Raw genomic sequence first — 11,754 nt, 5'->3', positions numbered from 1 at the left:
ACAAAACTTTAATATAAAATAAACAAAACGAAAGTAATGCTGGCAGACCCTCGCGGACGTCTGCCGGCCACACAAACATAATAAAACATAAAATAAAGTCCAGGCCTGGTCCTCTCTCGTCGTTCACTGATGTCGCTCCTCCTTTTATGCTTCCGGAGCTCCTCCGTGAGAGACTCGAGGCCGGCACGCCTCACAGGTGACGCTCATTATCACTCGCGTCACCGGCCTCGCGCCGTTCCCTCACGGCTCTCGCCCGCCCCAATAATAACCAACTGCAGAACCGCAGAACCATACGTCATGACAGTCTGAGGACGACAGCGCCAGACTAACAGCCTGAGGGCGGAAGTGGGCGGAGTAATAGTCTCACGTTGGATGTGGGCGGAGTTGACGACAAACAAGCAAACAATCATGGCGGAAGAAGCGAACACGGTAAAAAGTTTCTTTGTGTTGTGCTTTTAATCGATCACGTTTATGTGTTGTGTATTTATTCGATCGTTAACACTTAACATGACTCAGATATTTTGTAAATGGGCTTCAAAGTCACTTTATCACGTCTTTTGATATTTTACAAATCGTCTCACGTTGCTTGCGCCCAGGTGAATAAATACTATAGTCATTTATAGTAAATACTATAGTGTTTTTGAACCATACTATAGTACTATAAATACTTGAATTAATTTATTGTGGTAATTCTATAGTTGCTGTGATAATATGGCAGCTATAATAATATAAACAAATTACTTTACCCAATATTGTACTAAGTTTTCTACAATTTTAGGGTATATTATACTACAATATACACTACAGTTTACTGTAGTAAAAACTAAAGTATACTATTTATACTAGTTTATCAGTTCACTATAGTTAATATTATAGTATTATGTAGCATTCATTAGTGTTGTAAATACAGTATGGTTCAAAAACACTATAGTATTTACTATAGTATTTTTTCACCTGGGTGTTTACATATTCATGGTTTGTTATTTTACTTGTTGTTGGTACTGTATTTTATTTAATTGGTTACATTTTACAATACTGATCAGTGTTTTTGTGGATTTTAGAGGCATATTAGTATCGGGAGATGCTCCGCTTTACTTCATTTACAGCGATGCAAAACGTGCTGCAACAACTTCCACTGCCCAGTGCTCTTAAACCGACCAGACGGCACAGGTTGAATGCACAGCTTCAAATTCACTTAAAAAAAACTGTCGTTCATGGAGGTATGAACGTTTCTTTTGTATTCTGAATTTAAAATGTTGTTTTTGCAATGAAGTAAGTAGTAATTTTGACTTTAGAAGAATGAAACTTGTTTCTTTTATGCAATTTTTATGGTTATATATCTAAGTTTTTCTTTGATTTTGCAATGCAGTAAATTGACAAGCAGAATCACCCCAGAACAAGAGAAGCTGATCAAAAACAAGGTTAGTTTTATAAGACTTTCATAAACACATAAGCTACTTATACAGATGGTGTGTTATATCTGTCACATCTTTTCAGGAATAACTTAATAATATTCTATTGTTTTAGAAACAGTTGACCGGCTGTGTGGGATCTTCATGTTAATGGTAAGCAAAAAAAAAGGAAAAGTTAAAAGTTTTTAAAAATGTATGAACTTCTCTTTTCATTAGAATGAAAAACATATATGAGGGCTTTTCATACTTTAAATAGTTAACCCTGGGTGATTGTTAACCCCAGGTAAACAGAATCCTGGGTTATCTTGATTCACGTTTCACACTGATCATCATTTACCTGAGGTTAACAATTAATCCTGAGTATTCATATGCACTGTACATTACTAAACCCTGGTTAACATCCTTATTTGCAGTGTCAGTGTCACTGATTGGATGAACAAAGCACACAATATGTTTTCATAAATGCTTAGGCATTGCACATCCTCATTACATATAGTCAACTTCCTCATTACATATAGATCAAGTTTATCCTGAATGAACATTTCAGACTATAAAAGAATTAAACAGTATTTTCTGCTCTGCAATTGTTGCATTTTCTGTCAGCATTTGTTTTTTTTTTCTTTCCAATGCTGAATTTTCTATTTATATACAATGCACAGTGTTTCTGTGACTGTCAAAAGCATGTAAATATACAAGCAATATGTGGAGCGTTACTTTACCCACGGTTAAAAGTGGTGTTTAGGACGACGATAACCCGGGGTTAAATGTAGCGTGAAAAGCCATGTGAATTGCTTGCCTTTTAAAAAAAAAAAAAAAAAAATTATACTGAACATAACTGATTAATTTCATTGGTGACAGAGTATGATTTAAGTCTTCAATATATAAACATGAGAAAAACAGAATGTCAAAACTTTATTATACATGCTGTGCTGCATCCTGACTACAACACAAAGTGTTGTTAAATACACTTTTAACATCTCATCCCATTTGTTTATACCCTTCTCTCATGAAGGAACCACGGATCACAGAAGACTTCTGCGCTGCACAACAATCAAAGGTCTTTACGGGTTTAGTGGAAGAGCTGTGCTTTCTGATATTGAAAGAAAAAGACCAGGAACAAGAACTTTCACAGGCTGAAACAGATGATGACAGACAACTGGCCAAAGAGCCTTTAGTGTTTTGCTTTCAAATTAAGGATGATATGGACATTTTACAAAAAAGTTTATTTTTTTAGATTTAATTTGTCATCATGTACCTGCTGTTCAATCTACACTCAATTTGGTTTGATTTTGTATTTTTTAGAGCAAAGCACAGCTAGTGGCTATATAATGCTTTTGCTCTTACATTTTAGTACATTTTATTAAAATTAAATAAATATCTTTTGTTTTTGGGTTTGATGGATCTGAATGTGTTTAATTCATGCATTCTAGTGTACAACCGTGTAATGCGTATTATATATTATGAAAAACAATGATTCATTCTGAAATGCTTAAGTAAAATATTTTATGACAAATTAATAAATGTTTATCGATTTTAGTGTTTAAGCTTTGTTGTGTTCAATTTATATTCAGTTAATCATTTAAGACATAAAACAAATTTATGAACTTTTAAAATATTAAAAGGTTACAAGGGGATTTTAATACACACATAGGCTATATATATATATATCTTAACGTGATTGTGTATATGATTAAGCTATTAACACAATGTGAATCTATATCTATAATTTCAGTTAGATCGTTTTAATACAATATTTCACATTAACATGGTTTTAAACTTTAAAATGCTCCAAATGGAGCGATGCCTACGGAGATAAATTGGCTCCGCCCACTTCCGCCCTCAGGCTGTTAGTCTGGCACTGTCGTCCTCAGACTGTCATGACGTATGGTTCTGTGGTTCTGCAGTTAGTCCTATCTCGCCCGCCCTGCTCGTCACATACCCCCAACGCCCCTCGCAGGCCGGGGGGGTACCTCCGAGACTGCGCTTTACTCCCCCCCCGGGGCCTGTCTCGGCGGCCGCAGCACCTGGGGGTAAGGACAGACGAGACGAGAGAAAGGAGACGGAAGCAAGGGGAGCGACAGGACGAGAGAGGGGAGAAAGGAAAAAGAAAGAAAAAAAAAATGCTGGGTCCGGCTCCCAGACACACTGCCGCTCGGTCCTCAGCCTGCCAAGAGGCTCTTCTTCGCGGTGCCATGCGGTGGCACTGGACGCTCGGTGGACGGCCCGATCCTCGACCGCCTCCTGGCGGCCGGCGATGGCTCCTCCGACTGAGGGCAGCCGGCAGCGAGTCCCCCGTCCCCTGCTCCTCCCCTTCATGGCGGACGGCAGCAGGCTCCGGCCCACGGCAGACGGCGGCGACTCCTCCGCTCCCTCCAGGTCCAGGACGGCAGCCACCCCACCTCGTCCCAGGAGCACGGCATCCGGGTCTCCGTCCCACCTTTCACAAGGCTCCAGCACCACCGCCTCGGGCAGCCTTTCGCGGTCTTCACTTCCGCGCTGCCCGAACTCCGCAGCACCGCGATCCCCCTCAGCAGCGAGGGCTCTCCGACAGCATGTCCCTCCTTCCTCCCGGGTTTCGGCACCAATGTAACAAGGTTAGTAGATGTGGGAAGAAGGAGGCGGGAACCGGCGAACATTCAACAAAACTTTAATATAAAATAAACAAACAAAACGAAAGTAATGCCGGCAGACCCTCGCGGACGTCTGCCGGCCACACAAACATAATAAAACATAAAATAAAGTCCAGGCCTGGTCCTCTCTCGTCCTTCACTGATGTCGCTCCTCCTTTTATGCCTCCGGAGCTCCTCCGTGAGAGACTCGAGGCCGGCACGCCTCACAGGTGACGCTCATTATCACTCGCGTCACCGGCCTCGCGCCGTTCCCTCACGGCTCTCGCCCGCCCTGCTCGTCACACCCATCATTCAATTTATACTATAATCTGATACTTTGTCTCAGATGTTTCTTTCTAAAAGTTCTTAGGATAAATGAAAACAAATGGAAACAAATGAATCAAGTACAGTATATTGGCAAAGTTTATACTTACTTGTATTTATACAGTTTTATTATGCTTTTACGGTACATTTTTAAGTCTTTTTTTGTAGCTTGATGGCTCTTGGTCCCCATTTACTCTTGTTGTATGAATGAGAGCAGGACAGACATTCTACTAAATGTCTCGTCTGTTTTGAAAGAAAGTCATACAGGTTTGAAATGACATGAATGATGAGAGATGATATTCATTTTTTGGGAGAACTGTCCCTTAAAAGTAGAATCCAAACTCTAAAATAATAATGTGTTTGCTCAACAGTTTGCATCAATTTCAATTTTTTGAGTTATGACAACTTTGAGCGAATTTACGTCCAGCCAACAAGCTACATTGAGTTAAAGGAACTTAATTAAATTGTAGAATAAACACACATTTTTTAAGTTGATTACTCAAAAAATTAAGTCGCTCCACCTGCCAGAGTTGTAGCCCTGGAACCAATTAATCTGATCTATTTCAGTTCAAATCTACAGTTATCACAGCACATGTTTACATAACTTATTTAACATGTATATTTAATGAAAAAGTCAGATATTACTTGTCACTGGCATTAGCAGAGGCATTGCTTATAGAGTCAATATGTTTACCTTCATGGTTCAACAAAAAAAAAAATGTTACATTTTCCACTAGAATTTAACTTAATCCAATTGGGAGAATTACATTAATTCAAAGCAATATTTTGAGTTGATCCAACATAATGTTTTAAGTAAGGTGAAGACATTTTTTTTTTGCCACAATAAAAACACATTTCTAAGTAACATGAACTTAATAAGTGTCAACATGAATGCAACTATTTAAGTTGATCCAACATAATGTTTTAAGTAAGGTGAAGATGCTTTTTGGACACAATAAAATGCATTTCTAAGTAACAAGTACCATGCTTGGTAACACTTATCAAGCACTGCTTGTCACCATGATGGTAAATCTCCAAAAACCCACATTAACAGAAACTCTTCTAAATTAGCATAACAAAACACTAATTACTGCTAAATCTCCCTCACCATTAATCTTGTGCAAAAAACATTATATAACACTTAATTTTTGCATAAATCCCAGCCCAGTTTCACTTAAGTTCGTCTAAATTAAAAGAAGTGTTCATACAACTCAAAACAATGAAACACGTTTACACGTCATCAGATTGTATTTTACATTAACAGAACTTAAAATTAAATACATTTTTGATTAACTGAAAATGTTAAACTATGACAAGTCATGATAGTATATTGAATCAATAGGCATAATTTGTGTGTCATCCAAGCTCAATAAAACAACAATTACAAGTAAAAAGTCTAACAGCATTTCAGAACTTGATTTTTTATTTCACAACAATATATATATATATATATATATATATATATATATATATATATATATATATATATATATATATATATATATATATAGTAATGACTAAAGGTCCAAAAAACCAAAAATAGTAACCAAAAAACTTCAACATTACGTTAACTCTTTTAAATGTCAAACATAACAGCATTAAACACTAACAGGTCTTTCCCTTCACTGAAAACTAATAAATTAACACTTAATTTCAACATTTATTCTCCTTATCCAGTCCTATGCAAAGCATGCTGGGAACTAGAAATCCACTGCCTAATTTCTAAAGTTATCAAGACAATTTCTTCAGGTTACTACAACCAAATTTTTTTAAAAAGCCAATTAACGCAGAAATTTGAGTTTAAATTACACCAGATATTAAGTTGATGTAATGATCAACATTATGTCAACAGAACTCTACAAAGTAATGATTGCAACTTAAAAGGTTTAATTAATACAGTAAATTAGAATTTTTAACTTGCAACCATGCATTTATTTAAAGGTGCCCTAGAATTAAATATTGAATTTATATTGGCATAGTTGAATAACGAGTTCAGTATATGGAAAAGACATACAGTAAGTTTCAAACTCCATTGTTTCCTCCTTCTTATATAAATCTCATTTGTTTAAAAGACCTCCGAAGAACAGGCGAATCTCAACATAACACCGACTGTTATCCAAATAAATACTATACTTACATGATCCGATGTATGCAAGCAGCATGCATGACGAACATCTTGTAAAGATCCATTTTGAGGGTTATATTAGCTGTGTAAACTGTGTTTATGCTATTCAAGGCAAGCGCGAGCTCCGGGGGAGGGGGAGCACTAGAATTAAAGGGGCCGCAACCTATATATCAGTGCATAGTTAATGATGCCCTAAAATAGGCAGTTAAAAAAAAGAATTTAAAAAAATCTATGGGGTATTTTGAGCTGAAACTTCACAGACACATTCAGGACACCTTAGACTTATATTAAATCTTTTAAAAAGAAATTCTAGGGCACCTTTTAAGTTGTGGTAACAAATCCCCTGAATGACTTTTTAGAGTGCAGTAGAATCAGTGTGTTTATTCAGTGAATTTTATAGTTAAATTTAGTGTGTGGATAAATCTCTTCTTTTATTGTTTGATATACAGTCTTTCTCAGACTGCATGACAAAGGCCCAGTCCTAATCAAATTTGGGATCTTCTCCAAATGACTGAAGTGACCCATGAGTCTAATTTTGGAAATCCTGACATTTTCAGGCGGACTGAATCCATCAGCGCTCATGGGTAATATGTAGTTGGTGAAATGAGTGTCACCTATAATGCCTCGCCAGGTCTTTGTTCAAGTGAATTTCCATTTCACCTCTTGTAGATGGTAATAAGTCCCAGTATGAATGGAGATATGCGTTTTTCTGCTCGTCGGCCCAGCTGAGGGCGGCTGCTCCATCGGGAAATAACCCAGAGTCGCTCCCAGTGGAAGTAGAGTTTTCAATTTCCCCAGCTTATAGAGATGTATTGGCCAATGAGTGCTCCTTCGTTCCCCTGTTGAGCCTCTGCCAGACTCTAATGTGGACTCTCCTTCAAACTGTCACGCTTATACCTGCGTGATAGCAGTGAAACTAATGATTGTATTAGCATAAGTGCTGGTATAGGAGGTCAGCAGTTACCGTGTAAAGACGTCGCATGCATGCGGCTCAATGAGGAGAACGCTATGCTAATGTAGACAAATATGTGCCCTGCGCTTGTCAGGATCCCGTTTATCACAATATGTGCCGTTATGTATCACTGAGAGAAACATTCCATATGCTTTCTCCGTTTGGTGCCCAGCTTGCAAAAAAGTTAATTTTAGACTTTGCCACACACGATAAATCTTTGTTATTGTAGCCGAAATGTGAGGCATCAGACTCAAATTGGATTTGTGGGGAAATGGAGGGTTTGATGAAACCGTGATAATTCCCGCATTGATCGTCTCACTGTCAGTTATAATCCAATTAAAACAGATCGTCTGGATCTAACCTGGTCTCGCTGCCACTGCGAGTGTGTCCGCAATCCTCCTCCTCTGTCGCCCTTTCTCTGTAATTAAGGATTAAAGGAAAACTCTAATGAAGGAAAAAGGCTCAGAAGTAGCCTGCTGGACATACAACAGCTCAGTACGTACTAAACTCATTTAGAGTTCAGAAAAGTAAAAGAATATTCAACTTCAAGTGAAATTGGTCCTTGTTTTATTGAAGAGTTGGAGAGCATAGAGATGCTTATCCCATGTGGGAAGTTGACGGATACATTTCTTTTTCTTTCTTTTTTTAAAATATTTATTTTGGGCGTTTTTGCCTTTATTATGATAGGACAGTAAGCACACAGGAAGGGAATTGAGCCGGGACTCGAACTCGGGTCGCCCAAAGTGCAATGGCGTTAAATGTCGGTGCTGCCCAAGAGGCTATCGGGCTACAGATACATATCTGAAAATGTACATGTTTTCAGGTGCACATTGTCCTCTAAAGTAGTTTTGTTGCGCAATATACCAGTACTAGAGATGTATTGTGATACCCTGCTGGTAAAAACGGCATGATTCCTAATGTTATTAGTACCAATACTTTAAGAATGACAGCGTTTTAATAAGAGCCGTATTTCCTGTGTTGTGTTGTGTGCAGTGATCTTCTTCCACTCCCTGTAGACACACTGTGCATGCCAAATGTTTTGTCCTCTCATTTGAGCTAGTGTGTATATATCTGCATAGCAAAGCACAGTTTGGCAGCTTTTTGGCACGATTTTGAAGTTGGAGGAGAAAATGAGATGGACTTTTTCGCCTAACCGCGGTACTTCCGCCTACATCACAAATAACCTTTCCAATGTGATTACGTAATGCGCGGCACATATATCGTATCGTATCACCCACACCTAAACGACAGGTTAATAAATGTGATTGATTACATAATTAGTCTACATGATACTCATGCCCTCAAATAGACTTTGAATGAGTGTTTTATTTTGTGTCAAGCAACTTTTTTTTTTTCACTAGGCAGATGAGGGTAGTAATAACTTTAATTTGGCTTGATCCTTTTATCAATGTTGCAAACATATCTATTGCATCTTATTTAATTAATAAATACAACTAAGAATTTTCATGTTCTGTCATCTATTATTCAATAACTTTTTGATTTTAACTTTCAATATGGTTCAGTCAGGTATCATAGTCATAACTTTGGTGTTGTGACAGTTGGGATTCAAATCCAGGATTTTTTTTTTTCTGCTATAAACATGCACTTTAAAAGTTTGCAACTTCAAAAGGTTGCCTGAAAGCTCCCCATTGGTCAGCCAAACAGTTAGTCCTGCCCCAAACTGGTTGCACAACTCAAATGTATTTATTTAGAGCTAAATGTTTGCATTTTGTGTTCTGTAGTTATATATTTTTTCTTTTTTTTTGCTCAAAACGTGTGTGCATTGGAAATGCAAGGTATTTTAACATTGATAAATTATACACAAACTTTAACACATCTATATATTTAAGTATGCTTGCCACTATATTGAATTAAATCTATATTGCTATATGTTATTTTGTAAATGGCATACTGTAAGTGATTTAAATAAAGAATACAGGAAAAGGAACACGCATACTGCTAATGGAATATGCATTTGAACACTTTCCAGAAATTAATTGCTTACTATGATGAGGGTATTTATATTACACCATAAAGAATCATCATCACAAATGGGCCAGTGATGCAGCAGTGTGTGTGTGTGTGCAAGTGCACATCAGATGATGGGTATCAGGGCAGATTAAATGAATTCATGCTTCGTTTAGTTTCATTACTCTGACAGTAAAGTTCAACAAACCAGGGAACTTGAATGAGGCGGTGATCGCTGCAACCTTAGCCCATTGCTGGCTGATCAAAACTTTCATTTATTTCAGCACTCTCGGTGCAGAGTTAATGCCATTAAAAACACATTTAAATTTATTTAAAATTTATTAGAAAAATTCCTTGTGTCCTAATTACTCCATTTATCACAGTCAGACATTCGGATATTTGTTTTAAAAAACTTTTTGTGAAAATTAATTAGGTTCAGAGCAGTAACTTTTTTTTTTCCTGAAGAAAATGTAACAGGTGTTTGCCCATGCAACCACATTGCTAGGTTTTTTTTTTTTGTGGTTGCTAAGGTGTTGCTATGTGTTGCAAATTCAAGTATCCCACCCACAAGTCTCAATGTGAGTCTATGGGATGTTATATTTCTTACAGTTTTTGACTGGTAGATAATAAATCACTTATTAAATAATAATACTAGGAAATAATCACCTTTTCCCAACAAGCAAATGTTACGAGCATCTTTTGATTGATTAAAGGTGTTTTTGTTAACTAAACCTAGAATACACACAAGTAATCAGGAGTTCAGGATTTAAGCAGTTTTCCCATGTTTGTCGCTTACACAATTCAAGTTAATTGTCATTTGTACTCTCGCGCCCTGTGATGGACTAGAGGGAGACATGCGTTACGTGATTCTCGTGTGTGGAGCTGCAGTCTAATTGCATTTGGACAAGAATAAAGCAACTTCCTTAACACACTCTCAAGCAGATGGAAGCAGGATAGCGCGTACAGTAATTAACAAATCTAATGGAGGACAGTTTGCGAATAGCGTTCATTATGCTGCAATTTTCTGTTCCTTTTAAATAAAAGCGCCCAATACTCTCAAGCATTTGGATTTAATTGCAATTAATTAAATTCTCAGTGAATCCCGCACTTTAGCTGGAAAATGATGTCAGTTCACAGTAATTCAGTGTTTTTTGTGTAATTCCATACAGAAGTTTTTGTACAAGTCAGAAGTCAAATGGCTCTCAGCGAAAGTGCAATTCTTAGTATGCCTGTGTGGAATATGTGCACTTTCTTTTTAGATTTTGTACTAAGATTATAGGGAAAATCTGCTGAAATTGGATGCATGATCAAATTAGCTAAATATGTATGACTTTGTGTGAGGAATTATGTTTCATGTGCAGTTTTTCACTGAATATCGACTTAAATTTCAGCCTGCTTTTCACACCAAGATATTATATGGTTTCAGAAGACTTATGAACAATCATATGAACAATCATATGGAAAACTTGTGATGTTTATGAAGCGTTTGACTTTTTTTTTTTTGAAGGTTGACAGCTGGTCACTATGCTTTTATATGAACAAGAGCAGTGTTAACATTCTTCAGAATCTCACAGAAAAAAAAGTCGTATACACTCTAAAAAATGCTGGGTTAAAAACAACCCAAGTTGGGTTGAAAATGGACAAACCCAGCGGTTGGGTTAAATGTTTGCCCAACCTGCTGGGTAGTTTTATTTAAACCAACTATTGTTTAAAAATTGCTATGTGGCTAGCTTAAAACAAACCCAAAATATTTGGGAAATTAAAAACCAGATGCAATAAGAGGCAACAATAATAGACAAAAGGTGAATGTTTATTAATAAGCTTTAATATTTTATTAATATAAATTGAATAGTTTAATAGTTTATTCATATACATTTATTAATAAGCAATTTAATAAATGTTTACTGTTTAGTATTCATTGAACATTAATAAATGTACATTTCCAACATACTTTGGGTTAATTTTAATTAAGCAATACAGTAATCTTTAAACAATAGTTGAGTTAAATAAAACTACCCAGCAGGTTGGGCAAACATTTAACCCTACCGCTGGGTTAAAACAACCCGATTGCTGGGTTTGTCCATTTTCAACCCAACTTGGGTTGTTTTTAACCCAGCATTTTTTAGAGTGTAGGTTTGGAACAATGAATTTGATTTAAAGTTTGAATTTGACTTCTGAATTTTTTTTAATCTTTAGCTGTGGCAAAGTTGTTGCTTTAAAATCTCAGTGGATGCAGTTGGTCACCAAGGTATTGTTCACTTATTACTTTTATGTATGAATGTTTAGTATTTGTCCGTTCTACTCATATGACATGCTGCTTTTTGCTTACTGTGTAGCAAGGAAGTATGCATATTCATTTGTTTT

At 36.7% G+C, this 11,754-nt stretch overlaps 1 protein-coding gene and 1 long non-coding RNA gene across 11 annotated transcripts in view; both read left to right on the top strand.

The window, feature by feature from the left end:
* The first annotated feature begins 274 nt into the window (after positions 1 to 274).
* Positions 275 to 2,678, top strand: LOC137014215 (uncharacterized). Its single transcript, XR_010893816.1, has 5 exons — positions 275 to 429; positions 1,062 to 1,220; positions 1,370 to 1,421; positions 1,528 to 1,565; positions 2,425 to 2,678. It is a non-coding gene; the product is annotated as an uncharacterized lncRNA (long non-coding RNA).
* A 41-nt stretch (positions 2,679 to 2,719) lies between these two features.
* The window catches only part of LOC137014249 (uncharacterized), a 48,702-nt gene continuing 39,667 nt past the window's right edge, over positions 2,720 to 11,754 (top strand). For all 10 annotated transcript variants that reach the window (XR_010893831.1, XR_010893832.1, XR_010893829.1 and 7 more), the window contains exon 1: positions 2,720 to 4,006. Coding sequence is in view for 2 of the 10 variants with exons in the window: in XM_067378455.1 (XP_067234556.1) it covers positions 3,290 to 4,006 (717 nt within the window). In the remaining 8 variants the exon portion in view is untranslated. The remainder of the gene's footprint in view (positions 4,007 to 11,754) is intronic.

This window comes from Chanodichthys erythropterus, chromosome 23 (assembly GCF_024489055.1).
Source record: "Chanodichthys erythropterus isolate Z2021 chromosome 23, ASM2448905v1, whole genome shotgun sequence".
NCBI classification, from domain to species: Eukaryota; Metazoa; Chordata; class Actinopteri; order Cypriniformes; family Xenocyprididae; genus Chanodichthys; species Chanodichthys erythropterus.
Note: the sequence above shows the minus strand (reverse complement) of the source record. Positions and strands in the feature narration are given on the sequence as shown.